The sequence below is a fragment of the Balaenoptera musculus genome, chromosome 15 (assembly GCF_009873245.2).
Source record: "Balaenoptera musculus isolate JJ_BM4_2016_0621 chromosome 15, mBalMus1.pri.v3, whole genome shotgun sequence".
NCBI lineage: Eukaryota > Metazoa > Chordata > Mammalia > Artiodactyla > Balaenopteridae > Balaenoptera > Balaenoptera musculus.
Window position 1 is genome coordinate 51,714,364 of NC_045799.1, and position 13,113 is coordinate 51,727,476.

Consider the following 13,113-nt stretch of genomic DNA (forward strand, 5'->3'; position numbering starts at 1 on the left):
CCCCCAATCAGAGTCATTCCACCTGGTTTTCTTCATCCTCAAGGCCTTGAGGTCATCGTTCCGGGAGGTGTGCCTTTGCCTCTGGCAGCTTCAACAAGAAAAGAATTATTAATCCATGTTTTCAATGTTTTTCCCTCAGAAAAGACAAAACTTCTGCCTGAAGTTCAACTGTGCTTCGAGACTTGTGCTCCTGAAAGCCAACAGAGCTATGGGTAACTGTATTACCAGAATCACAAATTACACAAAACTTAGTGACTAAGAACAACAAATATTTACTGTCTGTCACAGTGTCTGTGGGTCAAGATTTCAGGAGTGGTTGGGCGGGGTGGTTCTAGGGTTGAAGGAAAGATGTCAGTGGGGGTACACCCATCTGAAAACTTGAGTGGGGCTGGAGGAAGTGCTTCTAAATGGCCTGTTCACTCACATGGCTGTGGGCTGGAGGCCTCAGTTCCTCACCATGTAGACATTTCCTTAGGGCTGCTTGAGTGCCCTCAAACATGACAGCTATCTCCCCCCAAAACAAGTGATCCAAGGAATCCAAGGGAGAAGGCAGAGCATGAAGGAGACCACCACCTAAAGCAGAATTCACGTCCTTCTCAAGCACATGTGGGACAGTCCCCAGGATGGATCATATCTAGGCCATAAAACCAGACCTCACAAATTTATTTATTTATTTTAAATTATTTATTTATTTATTTGGTTGCACTGGGTCTTTAGTTGCGGCATGGAGGATCTTTGTTGCAGCATGCAGGATCTAGTTCCCTGACCGTGTACCAAACCCAGGCCCCCTGCATTGGGAGCGCAGAGTCTTAACAGCTGGACCACCAGGGAGGTCCCCAGACCCCACAAATTTAAAAGGATTGAAATCATACAAAGTATGTTGTCTGACCACAGTGGAAAGAAATTAGAAGTCAATAACAAAAAATTGGGGAAACTCACAAATACATGAAAGTTAAACAGCATACTTATAAGTATTACCAGTGACTCAAAGAAATTACAAGGGAAATTAGAAAATACTTTGAGGGGCTTCCCTGGTGGTCCAGTGGTTAAGACTCTGTGCTTCCATTGCAGGGGGCACAGGTTCAATCCCTGGTCAGGGAACTAAGATCCCACATGGTGCGTAGCGCAGCCAAAAAAAATTTTTTTTTAATAAAAATTAAAAATAAAGATCTCGGGCTTCCCTGGTGGCACAGTGGTTATGAATCTGCCTGCCAATGCAGGGGACACGGGTTCGAGCCCTGGTCCAGGAAGATCCCACAAGCTGCAGAGCAACTAAGCCTGTGCGCCACAACTACTGAACCTGCACTGTAGAGCCCGCGAGCCACAACTACTGAAGACCGCGCACCTGGAGCCCGTGCTCTGCAACAAGAGAAGCCACTGCAATGAGAAGCCCGCGCACCGCAAGGAAGAGTAGCCCCCGCTCGCCGCAACTAGAGAAAGCCTGCACGCAGCAACGAAGACCCAACGCAGCCAAAAATAAATAAATAAAATAAATAAATTTTAAAAAATAATAATAAAAAAATAAAGATCTCAAGTCAATAACTCAAACTTACATGTTAGAAAAAGAATGCTAGAAAAAGAAGAGCAATGTAAACCTAAAGCAAGCAGAAGGAAGGAAATAATAGCTATTAGAATAGAAATTAATGGAATAGAGAATAGAAAAGTAGGGACTTCCCTGGTGGTCCCGTGGTAAAGAATCCGCCTTCTAATGCAGGGGACACGGGTTCGATACCTGGTCGGGGAACTAAGATCCCACATGCCACGGGGCAACTAAGCCCGCGTGCCACAACTACTGAACCCACGCGCCTCAACTAGTCAGCCCACATGCCGCAAACTACTGAGCCCATGCACTCTGGAGCCCGCGCACCACAACTAGAGAGATGCCCGTGTGCGGCAACGGAGAGCCCATGTGCAGCAACGAAAGATCCCACGTGCTACAACAAAGATCCTGTGTGCCACAACTAAGACCCAACGCAGGCAAGAATACAATAAATAAATAAATTTTTTTTTTAATGTTAAAAAAAAAAGAAAATAGAGAAAACTAACAAAATCAAAAGTTGTTTCTTTGAAAGGATCAACAAAATTGACAAACCTTTAGCTAGACCAGAAAAACCAATTATAAGGAAATACTGTGAACAATGGCATGCCAACAAATTAGATAACTTAGGTGAAATGAAAAAATTCCTAGAAAGCTACCAAACCTGATTCACGAAGAAATAGAAAATCTGAATAGACTTAAACCAAGTACAGAGATTGAATTAGTCATTTTAAAACTCCCCACAAGTTAAGACTCTGTGCTTCCGCTGCAGGGTGCACAAGTTCGATCCCTGGTCAGGGAACTAAGATTCCCACTTAGGGGGCTTCCCTGGTGGCGCAGTGGTTGAGAATCTGCCTGCTAATGCAGGGGACACGGGTTCGAGCCCTGGTCTGGGAAGATCCCACATGCCATGGAGTGGCTGGGCCCGTGAGCCACAACTACTGAGCCTGCGCGTCTGGAGCCTGTGCCCCGCAACGGGAGGGGCCGCGATAGTGAAAGGCCCGCGCACCGCGATGAAGAGCGGTCCCCGCACCGCGACGAAGAGTGGCCCCCACTTGCCGCAACTAGAGAAAGCCCTCGCACGAACCGAAGACCCAGCACAGCCAAAAATAAATAAATAAATAAAAATAAAAAAAAGTAGCTATAAAATAAAAAAAAAAAAAAAAGATTCCCACTTAGGCCTAGATGACTTAATTGATGAGTTCTACCATATATATATGTTATATATATATATAAAATATATATTTATAGATATATATATAAATATATATTTACATACTTATATACATAATATATATATATTCTTTTTTTTTTTTGGCCACGCGGCATGTGGGATCTAGTTCCCTGACCAGGGATCGAACCCGGGCCCCCTGCATTGGAGGCATGGAGTCTTAACCACTGGACCAACAGGGAAGTCCCAAGTTCTACCATATATTTAAAGAAGATCCTTCAGATACTCTTCCCAAAAATAGAAAAGAGGGAACACTTCCCAACTCATCCTGTGAGGCCGGCAATACCCTGTTATCAAAACCAAGCAAAGGGGCTTCCCTGGTGGCGCAGTGGTTGAGAATCTGCCTGCCAATGCAGGGGACACAGGTTCGAGCCCTGGTCTGGGAAGATCCCACATGCCGGGGAGCAACTAAGCCCGTGAGCCACAACTACTGAGCCTGCGCGTCTGGAGCTTGTGCTCCGCAATAAGAGAGGCCACGACAGTGAGAGACCCGTGCACCGCGATGAAGAGTGGCCCCCGCTCGCTGCAACTAGAGAAAGCCCTCGCACAGAAACGAAGACCCAACACAGCTAAAAAAAAATAATAAATAAATAATAAATAAATAAATTTAAAAAAAAAAAACAAGCAAAGACATCACAAGAAAAGAAAACTAGGGACTTCCCTGGTAGTCCAGTGGGTAAGACCCCATGCTCCTAGTGCAGGGGCCCTGGGTTCGATCCCTGGTTGGGGAACTAGATCCTGCATGCATGCCACAGTGAAGAGCCCACGTGCCGCAACTGAGACCTGGCACAGCCAAAATACATAAATTAATTAGTTAATTAATTTAAAAAAGAGAACTATAGAGCAATATCTCTTAGGAACATAGAAGCAAAAATTCTCAACAAAATGCCAGCAAACTGAATCCAGCAACATAAAAAAGGACCATACACCATGACCAAATGGGACTTATGCCAGGAATGCAAGATTGCTTTCCCAGCTGTAAATCAATATCATACAGCTTGTGTACAGAACAGATTTAACACAGCAGGCCTGCAACTTCCGTCCTTAGAACAACCTGCTTGCAAGGCTGACCCTTAGCTTCCAGGGTCAAGGTCAAGGATGCTTCCAGGACTTGACCCCGATACTGTCCCTAAGTGATAACAATTACTCACTCTTACCTGTTTGTACAAAAAAAAGCTATTTTTTTGCTGAACACTCGCTTTTCTTTGAGATTTTGGAATTTCAGTGACTGTAGTTCTTCACCCAGGTACCCCCTGCCTACAGGACTGACGCCCAATAAAAACCCTGGATCCCTAGTCTCAGGCAAGCTTCCCTGGTAGACAACACTTCCACATGTCATAACAACCAAAGAATAGATAAATTGGATTTCATCAAAGTTAAGAAACTTTAGTGCTTCAGGACTTCCCTGGTGGCACAGTGGTTAAGAATCCGCCTGCTAATGTAGGGGACATGGGTTCGAGCCCTGGTCCGGGAAGATCCCACATGCCACGGAACAACTAAGCCCGTGCGCCACAACTACTGAGCCTGCTCTCCAGAGCCTGCCAGCTACAACTACTGAAGCCCACGTGCCACAACTACTGAAGCCCACGCTCCTAGAGCCCATGCTCCACAACAAGAGAAACCACTGCAAGGACAAGCCTGTGCACCACAATGAAGAGAAGCCCCCACTTGCCGCAACTAGAGAAAGCCCGCGCGCAACAATGAGGACCCAACACAGCCAAAAATTAAAAAATTTAAAAAAAAACAAACTTTAGTGCTTCAAATGATACCATCAAGAAAGTGAAAAGACAATCCACATAATGAGAGAAAATATTTGCAAATCATATCTGATAGAGGACTTGTATCCAGAATATATAAAGAATTCTTAGGGAATTCCCTGGGAGTCCAGCAGTTAGGACTCAGAGCTTTCACTGCCAGGGCCCAGTTCAATGCCAGGTCGGGGAACTAAGATCTCGCAAACCGCAACAATAAAAAGACAAATAACCCAATTAACACGTGGGCAAAGGATGTGAATAGACAGTTTTTATTTCAAAGATTTTATTTCTTTTATGAAGTTCAAGATATACTAATGGCCAATAAGCACAATTAAAGATGTTCAACGTCATTAGCCTTAGGAAATGCAAATCAAAACTACAATGAGGGGGCTTCCCTGGTGGCGCAGTGGTTGAGAATCTGCCTGCCGATGCAGGGGACGCGGGTTCGAGCCCTGGTCTGGGAAGATCCCACATGCCGCGGAGCAACTCGGCCCGTGAGCCACAATTACTGAGCCTGCGTGTCTGGAGCCTGTGCTCGGCAACGAGAGGCTGCGATAGTGAGAGGCCCGCGCACCGCGATGAAGAGTGGCCCCCGCTTGCCACAACTAGAGAAAGCCCTCGCACAGAAACGAAGACCCAACACAGCCATACATACATACATACATACATACATACATAAAAAGAATGTAAGCAGACAAGAATAGCATTAAAAAAAAAAAAAAATTTAAAAAAAAAACAAAAAACTACAATGAGGGGCTTCCCTGGTGGTGCAGTGGTTAAGAATCCGCCTGCCAATGCAGGGGACATGGATTCGAGCCCTGGTCTGGGAGGATCCCACATGCTTCGGAGCAACTAAGCCCGTGCGCCACAACTACTGAAGCCCACGCTCCTAAAGCCCATGCTCCGCAACAAGAGAAGCCACCACAATGAGAAGCCCACGCACCGCAACGAAGAGTAGCCCCTGCTCACCGCAACTAGAGAAAGCCCGTGCACAGCAATGAAGACCCAATGCAGCCAAAAAAAAAAAAAAAAACCAAAAAACTACAATGAGCTAGCATTTCACACCCACTAGGATGGCTAAATCAAAAAGACAGACAATAACAAGTGTTTACAAGGATGTGGAGAAATTGGAACCTTCATACTTTCTTGGTGGGAATGTAAAATGGCACACCTACTTTGGAAAACAGTCTGGCAGTTCCTCAGAATGTTAAACATAGGGATTTCCATGGCAGTCCAGTGGTTGGGACTCCGCACTTCCAGTGCGGGAGGTGAGGGTTCAATCCCTGGTCGGGGAAACTGCATGCTGCGTGATGCAGCCAAAAAAAAAAAAAAGTTAAACATAGAGTGTTTGTTCACCCAGTAATTCCACTTCTAGTTGTACACCCAAGAGAATTGAAAACATGTGTCCATAAAAACTGTATACCAATGTTCATATCAACATTAAACATAATAGCCAAAAAGTGAAAACCCAAAATATCCATCAATGGTTGAATGAGTAAATAAAACTTGGTTCATTCATACAATGAAATATTATTTGGCCATAAAAAGGAATGAAGAACTGACATATACTACAACACGGATGAACCTCAAAAACGTGATGATAAGTGAAAGAAGCCAGACACAAAAGACCACAACTTGTATGATTCCATTTCTATGAAATGTCCAGAGTAGGCAAATCTATGGAGATAAAAAGTAGATTAGGGACTTCCCTGGCGGTCCAGTGGTTAAGAATCCACCTTCCAATGCAGGGGACGCAGGATTGATCCCTTGTCAGGGAACTAAGATCCCGCATGCGGAGGCGCAACTAAGCCCGCGCTCTGCAACTGCAGAGCCCACGCACTCTGGAGTCTGCGTGTCACAACTAGAGAGAAGCCCACACGCTGCAACGAGGAGCCCACACTCCACAACGAAAGATCCCACACTCCACAACGAAAGCTCCCACGTGCCTCAACTAAGACCTGACACAGCCAAAAGTAAATAAATAAATAAATATTTTTAAAAAAAATTAAATTAGTGGTTGCCTAGGGTGAGGAATGTTGGGGGGGCTGTAGGTAAAGGGTATGAAGTTATTTATTTATGTTTTTTTTTTGGCCACACCGCATGGCCTGTAGGATCTTAGTTCCTCGACCAGGGATTGAACCCGCGCCCTTGGCAGTGAAAGCTCGGAGTCCTAACCACTGGACCACCAGGGAATTCCCAATCTCACGTTTTGAAGGAACTGCTGTGATGCATGTATATGAGTGTGTATAAAAATGATCTGGTTGATGGTGATCTCTAGGGGAAAGGGATTACAGGAATCCTTAACTTTCTTGATTATCTCTTTCCACCACGTTTGGATTTCATGGATATCATGAATGTGTGTTTCTTTGTCATCAGGAAGGTGGAAGGTACACATCTGGACAGCGAGTCCCAATGAGGCCAGCCTCCTCCCGGACTCAGCAGAGGAACCTCACGTGCCGCCTGCGTCAAGGATGCTCCAGGTCCACACAGAACCCCGGCATTTCCCACCCGGTTAGATTTTGCTCGACAAAACCTCTCTTTCACTCTTCCAAAGCATCCACGGCCTTCACATTTCCTCAAGAGGCCTCCCAGGAGGAACGCTTCGATGGTGTATCCCTGCCGACAAAGAAGAGCCCCAGGAGCTGGTGGCCCGCAGCTGTGTATGACGTGGAGTGACGTGGGGAGGGCCACGGCCACCAAAAGCTCTGAGGAAGGAAGCATCATTCACAAAGACACCTGCCCCTGCCCTGGTGCAAATTCCCATCCGTTTTCAGAGCCCACGGCTTTGCCAAGGGCTTTCCTGTTGGGTGTGGCCCTGCTTCGGCTCCACAAAGTGGAAAATCATCGTGGAGGCCACTTCAAGACGAAGGTGGGGCACGTTTGGGGAAGTTCCTGCTTCTTCAGGCTGAGCTGCCCCGTGCGGTTCCAGCCGCCCCAGGTGTTTTCCGGGCAGGTGCCAGGTGGGCCTTCGTGCTCCTTGGCCATCTGCTGCCGGGGTGTGGCTGTCCCATTAACAGAGCAGGCCGAAACCAGAGGCCTTGCTACACCCTCTGTTAGAGTTCCCTTTGCTGTTTTCCAACTTAAATTAAACCCAGTGTCCACGATCCCCTGGGCAGGTGTTGTTCGGGCCCTGGAAGCCAGCCTGACGGCTGCAGGAAGCCAGCGCTGGGCAAACTCCACCGGGGTCGCCCACGTTCGCCTGATGCAGGAGGAGAGGCAGATCCCAATGACAGCGGGCGCAAGCCCTTCTCCCGTCTGATGGCACGGCAGGGAGCCGGCCTGCAGGGAGCAGTGGGCCCATGTCCCCCACGAACTCCAGAGGCTGCTGCTTGCTAACAGGGCCGCATCCTCCCCAGCGGGCTCCTTGAATTGCAGGGGGAGCACACGGTGCAGGCTCCCTCCCGCCAAGCTGGCCACGCAGCCTGCCGTCCAGCCATGGGACAGTGACAGCTCAGACACCCCCCCACTGTCCCTCTGCCTATACATTTCCCGCAATAAACCTGATTTTATATCTTACTGTGTAGAGCTGCTGTGTGTCCACATGCCCTTTGCAGCAACAGATGGCCACCAGAAAGGCATACACTCCACATGTCTCAGTGCCACGTGGTGGGAAGTGATGGAGTTTGGCTGGGCAGAGGGAAGCCTCCACACCTGGGGCAGCGTCTCTGGTCACCTGGCCCAGGTGCCCGCTGGACTAGGAGTGGGTGGGAGTCCTCGGAAAGGTTACTGAGGGGTCTGCTCCCAGCCCACGGGGGGACAGTGCAGCTTCTGCTGGCCATTCCCCAGCCCCCGTGGAGCTGAAAGAGAGGCCTTGATCCTCTGCTGATTCATCCCAAGTCCTCCCTGACTTGTTTTCATAAGCTGGGACAAGCTTGAAGTGGAACTGGCACCCCCAAGCCAGGGCAACCTTGACCCCCAAGACCCTGGCTACCTTCCCAGGCAGGTAACTGTCCCATCTCTTGACCCGACTGCCAGCTCCATGGGGCCCTCACCCACCAGCCTGGCCAGCAGTCATGAAGATGGTCCAGCAACGTGATAGCCCCACCTCCCAAGTAGGAGGCAGGCACCTGCCAAGAGACCCATCATGCTGCTGGCCGCCTGCAATGGACACGCAACACAGGGGCTATGTTTCGGGCAGTGCTCTTGGCCATGGAGCACGCTGCCCAGAGAGAGTGAACTGCCCGTGGCCAAGGCCAAAGACAGCCCTGTGGGAACAGATGCACCCCAATCCCAGACCCACAGATGTGCACATCCACGGGAGGTGACCACACTTATAGAAAGGCACCTGAACTTAAGAGGACAGTCAAGTCTGTGCCAGCACCAGCTGGGTCTCTGCTCAGTTCCACACAAAGAGGAACGTCACACAGGCCTGAAGTGCCCGGCGAGAAGCACCGAGTCTCAGCAGCCAATGTCACCCGAACGCCTGCAGGGTCACTGGTTTCCCACCCGCCACAGTAGGGCTTCCACGGGGCGCAGGGCGGGCGACTCCCAGTCTCAAGTCCCATGCCCGTCACCTTGGCTGGGCTCCAGGCCCAGGGTCAGAGGAAGGACTCAGGCTTGTCCCTCTGCCCCCATGCTCACATTGACCAGGGCCCAGCCACTCATCCTCATCTCTGTACCTGCTTTGACCTTAGAGGGTAGGTGGATGGTCCATGTTGCTCGGACCGAGGACTCCCCAGTGGACATGAATTTGGATACTGCTGTCGCCTTGGGTAGCCCCATGGCCACTCACCTCCCACCACCGAGCCCCAGAGGCTCCCCATCATACAGCCACTTCCTCCGCGGTTCCAGAGCCAGAGAGATGTCCCCTGCCCTATCCTTGTCACAGAGCAAAGTGCACAGGGGCAAGTCCCTCTTGTAAGCTGGCCCCTGGTGGACAGCGACAGCTGGGCGTGGTCCTGCCCTCCCCCTTCCCTATTTCCACTCCGCTGCTAGTTCCCCCAATAAGCCCTGTTTCATTATGTCTGCACCACGTGGAGCTGCTAATATATCTCTGTGTCCCTTTGGGTGATGGCGCAACAACATCTCAATTATGAAATCTGAAATTAAAAGTTCATAAGGAGCAGCGAGACTGCCAAAAAGTTACTCAAATTTTAAAAATGGGCCAGCGGCTGGCTCTAGGGGCCCCAGCCCTCAGTCCTGTCCCTGGGGTTGTGAGATGAGCGTCACTGAAACACTTCTCCTGGCCCAGCTCCCTCTGCCCACCCAGCCCAGCCTCCTGTCCCCATGTCCTCTGTCGAGATGGATCCTGCAGGGTGGCACCAAGGACTTCCTTGTCACTAAATTCAGCGGGTGCATCTCAGAGTTCATCTCCTGCACTGACCGCCCCTCCTTGATCCCTGCAGACCTGAAGGTGGCTCCCAGGTTCTCTGCACCTCCTTTGAGGGCTCCTTGGCCCCCACCCAACCGATAAGCAAGGTGGTTGGTGTTCTGGGGATTGGACCTCAGCCCTTTTCTGCCCAGCCATTTTCAGGGTTCACGGTTTGTCAATCTGCAGCCCCAGCTCTGCCCTCCCTTCTGCAACCAAACCTGTGTGTCCAGCTGCCCCCAGGACCTTGGCCCTGGATATCCCGTGGTCACCAGCAGCAAAGGTGGAGAAGGGGAGTGTCTCCATCATCCCTCTCCTCTGATGGCTCCACCACATACGTAGAAACCCAGAGCCGTCCTCAACACCGCCCTGCCTGTCCCTAGGTCCCGTCAGCTATCAGTGCCACCAGTGCCACCCTGCCTAGTTCTTTCTTTCTTTCTTTCTTTAGTAACAGCTTTATTGAGATACAATCCACACACCATAGAGTTCACCAACTCAAGTGTACGATTCAATGACTGTTAGTACATTCACAGAGTAGGGCCTCCATCACCTCTATGTAATTCCAGAACATTTCATCACCCCGAAAAGAAACCTCAGACCCATTAGAAGTCACTGCCTCTGCGGTTTCTTTCCCTATGTGTTAAGGCTGATGGGGTTCCTTCCTCTGGTGCTGGGAGAATTTGGGGAATCCAGGTGCCTTAGTCCACTCAGGTTGCCATAATATACCATAGGCCCCAGAGGGGAGGGGTGCAGGGAGGGGGGATCTTAAACAACAGACATGTATTTCTCACAGTTCTGGAGGCTGGAATTGTGAGGTCAGGGTGCGGGCATGGTTGAGTTTTGGTGAGAGCTCTCTTCCTGGTTTACAGTTGGCCACCTTCTTACTGTGTCCTCACGTGGGGAGCGGAAGGGGGGTAGGCCTAGCTAACTTTCTGGCCTCTTCGTATAAGGCACTAACACATCATGAGGGTTCCACCCTGACCAGAACACCTCCCAAAGGTCCCACCTCTTCATGTTATCACATTGGGATTAGGGTTTCAACGTGTGAATTTGGGGGGGACACAAACATTCAGTCCATAGCACTAGTAAGGCACACATATGGTAAAGAAGACTGTTAGTCAATCCTTGTATTAATAAACATCCCCATCCCTAGGCCCCTGAGTCACCTAGAGCCCCAACCCTTCACCTTTGTGACCACTGCAGCCTCCAGTGTCCCCTCTCTGCAATCTGTCCCCATGATAGCCAAGGGCTTTTCTAAAATGCAACCCCATCATACAACACCTGCCCCAGGTGTTCTCTCCCAGGTGTCCATATCAGGTATGATTACCTGGTTCAAGGACCAGAAGCCAGAGGTACCCAAGGGAGTCTCTGGAGACAAAGGGCAGGGCGGCTGCCAGCCTCAGGCTGCATCCTCATCACAGCTCTGCAGAGCCCAGCCTCTCCTGGCTGGCCACGCTACTGTTCCCCTGAGGGCTCCGAGGGCACTAGAACAGCCCCTCAGCCTTCTCCCATCAAAACAAGACTCTGGCTGCTGGAAGGGCTGTTCAGGGTAACCATGGGGAGCTGGACCTCAGCTGAGAGAGCTATTAGTCCAAGTAGGAGATGGTGGTGGCTCGGACTAGGGAAATAGCAGCAAGGATGGAAAAGTGACAAGAAATAAGTAAGATGTTATGAGTTGAATGGTGTCCCTCCAGAATTCACATGTTGAAATCCTAACCCCTAGTACCTCAGAATGTGACCTTATTTGGAAATAGGTCGTTGCAGATGTGATTAGTTTAGACGGGATCCTACTGCAGTAGGTTGGGCCCCTAATCCAACATGACTGGTGTCCTTATAAAAAGGGGAAATTCGGACACAGACATTCACACAGGGAGAATGCCATGCGAAGGTGAAGGCAGAGACTGGGGTGATTAGTGGCTTCTACGAGCCAAGGAATGCCAATGACGGCCAACAAGGCACCAGAAGCTAAATGAGAGGCATGGAACATTCTCCCTCCCAGCTCTCAGAGGAACCAGCCTTGGAGACAAGAACTGTATGAGGGTGGGGGGAATGTATTAGTCCAGGTAAGTTGTGCCAGCTGCTGTAACAAGCAAGCCCCTGATCTCAGTGGCTTAACACATAGATATTTATTTCTCCACTCATGCAGAGTCCCACGCTGATACTTCTAGTTGGCAGGCTCCTTCTACAAGGTCGCTAGGGAATCTGGCTCCTTCCACCCTGCCCTAGGCCCTAGGTATCCCCTCCATCTAGTTGGTGAATGAAGGAGATAGAAACTGAGGCTATTGTAGACCAGACCTGGCAGGGGTCTACATCAGTGCTTTTCAAACTTTAACACCTGGGGATCTTGTTAATGCAGGCTCTGATGAAGGAGGCATGGAGTGGGGTATGAGAATCTGCATTTCTAACAAGCTCCCTGGTGATGTCAATGCTGTTGATCCGGGCCCTTGCTTTGAGAATTGAGGAGTGAGAGGCATCACTCCTGCCCGTGCCTCATAGCCAGAACTCACTCCTGTGGCTATACCTAATGCAAGGGAAGCAGGGAAATGAAGTTCAGCTGTTTGTGCAGGAGCTGGAGGAGCCAGGGTCAGTAAACAGGCAGGGTGCAGGTAGGGGCCAGGCAGTAGGGACCCAGCCCTCCCACGACAGTGGTACCATTGCTGCGGGGAGACCAGGAGGAGATCCTGACTGGGACCGTGGGCCCCTCGGCAGGCAGCCTTTCTGAACTCCCCGGAAGTGGTGGGGGCGAGAGCCCAGGCCTTCCTTAGTTCAAGGTTCTGTGAGCCACCTGGGACTGGAGCTTGCAGTGGGGATACTGCCTCTCATCTTGGTGCCTGAGTCCCGGAACTGAGCACCCCCTTCTTTTCATCCAATACGCCTTTTGCAGGAGATCAGCCTGGCAGTGGGGGCCCAAAGTACAGTGGACCAGACGGACAGCCCTTTTTAGTCAACCCTCCCGCCAGAAAAGGGGTCAGTTCTTCCTCCACTCCACCACTGGCCTTCCTTCTGCACGAGGGGTCCTGGTTGTCTTTGTCCTCCACCCCGCCCTTTTCTCAGGTGACTCCTGGGAGCGAGGCTCCCCATGCACCCCCATCGCCCAGGCCTGCTGCCCCAGGATGCTCTCCCTGGGCCAGAGCCTAGGACAACGCCATGGAGCCACAGCAGCCCCCAAGCTCACAAGCAGAAGGGAGAAGGGGGCCAGGTCCGTGGGTTTTACTACTCTCTCCTTAGCTGGGTTCCCTGCGCTGGGCTAGCCTGCGCTGGTGAGACTCCCAGTCCATTGTTC

The 13,113-nt window shown here is 50.4% G+C and overlaps 1 protein-coding gene across 8 annotated transcripts in view; it reads left to right on the forward strand.

Moving 5' to 3' along the window:
* The window catches only part of FLYWCH1 (FLYWCH-type zinc finger 1), a 29,528-nt gene extending 21,490 nt beyond the window's left edge, over positions 1–8,038 (forward strand). For 5 of the 8 annotated variants that reach the window (XM_036826291.1, XM_036826287.1, XM_036826283.1 and 2 more), the window contains one exon: positions 6,899–8,038. In XM_036826291.1, the coding sequence (XP_036682186.1) occupies positions 6,899–7,038 (140 nt within the window). In that variant the 3' untranslated portion in view covers positions 7,039–8,038. Of the gene's footprint in view, positions 1–139; positions 217–6,898 lie in introns of those variants that run through there. The other 3 variants (XM_036826288.1, XM_036826289.1, XM_036826290.1) reach the window with 2 other exon arrangements.
* Positions 8,039–13,113: the final 5,075 nt, after the last annotated feature.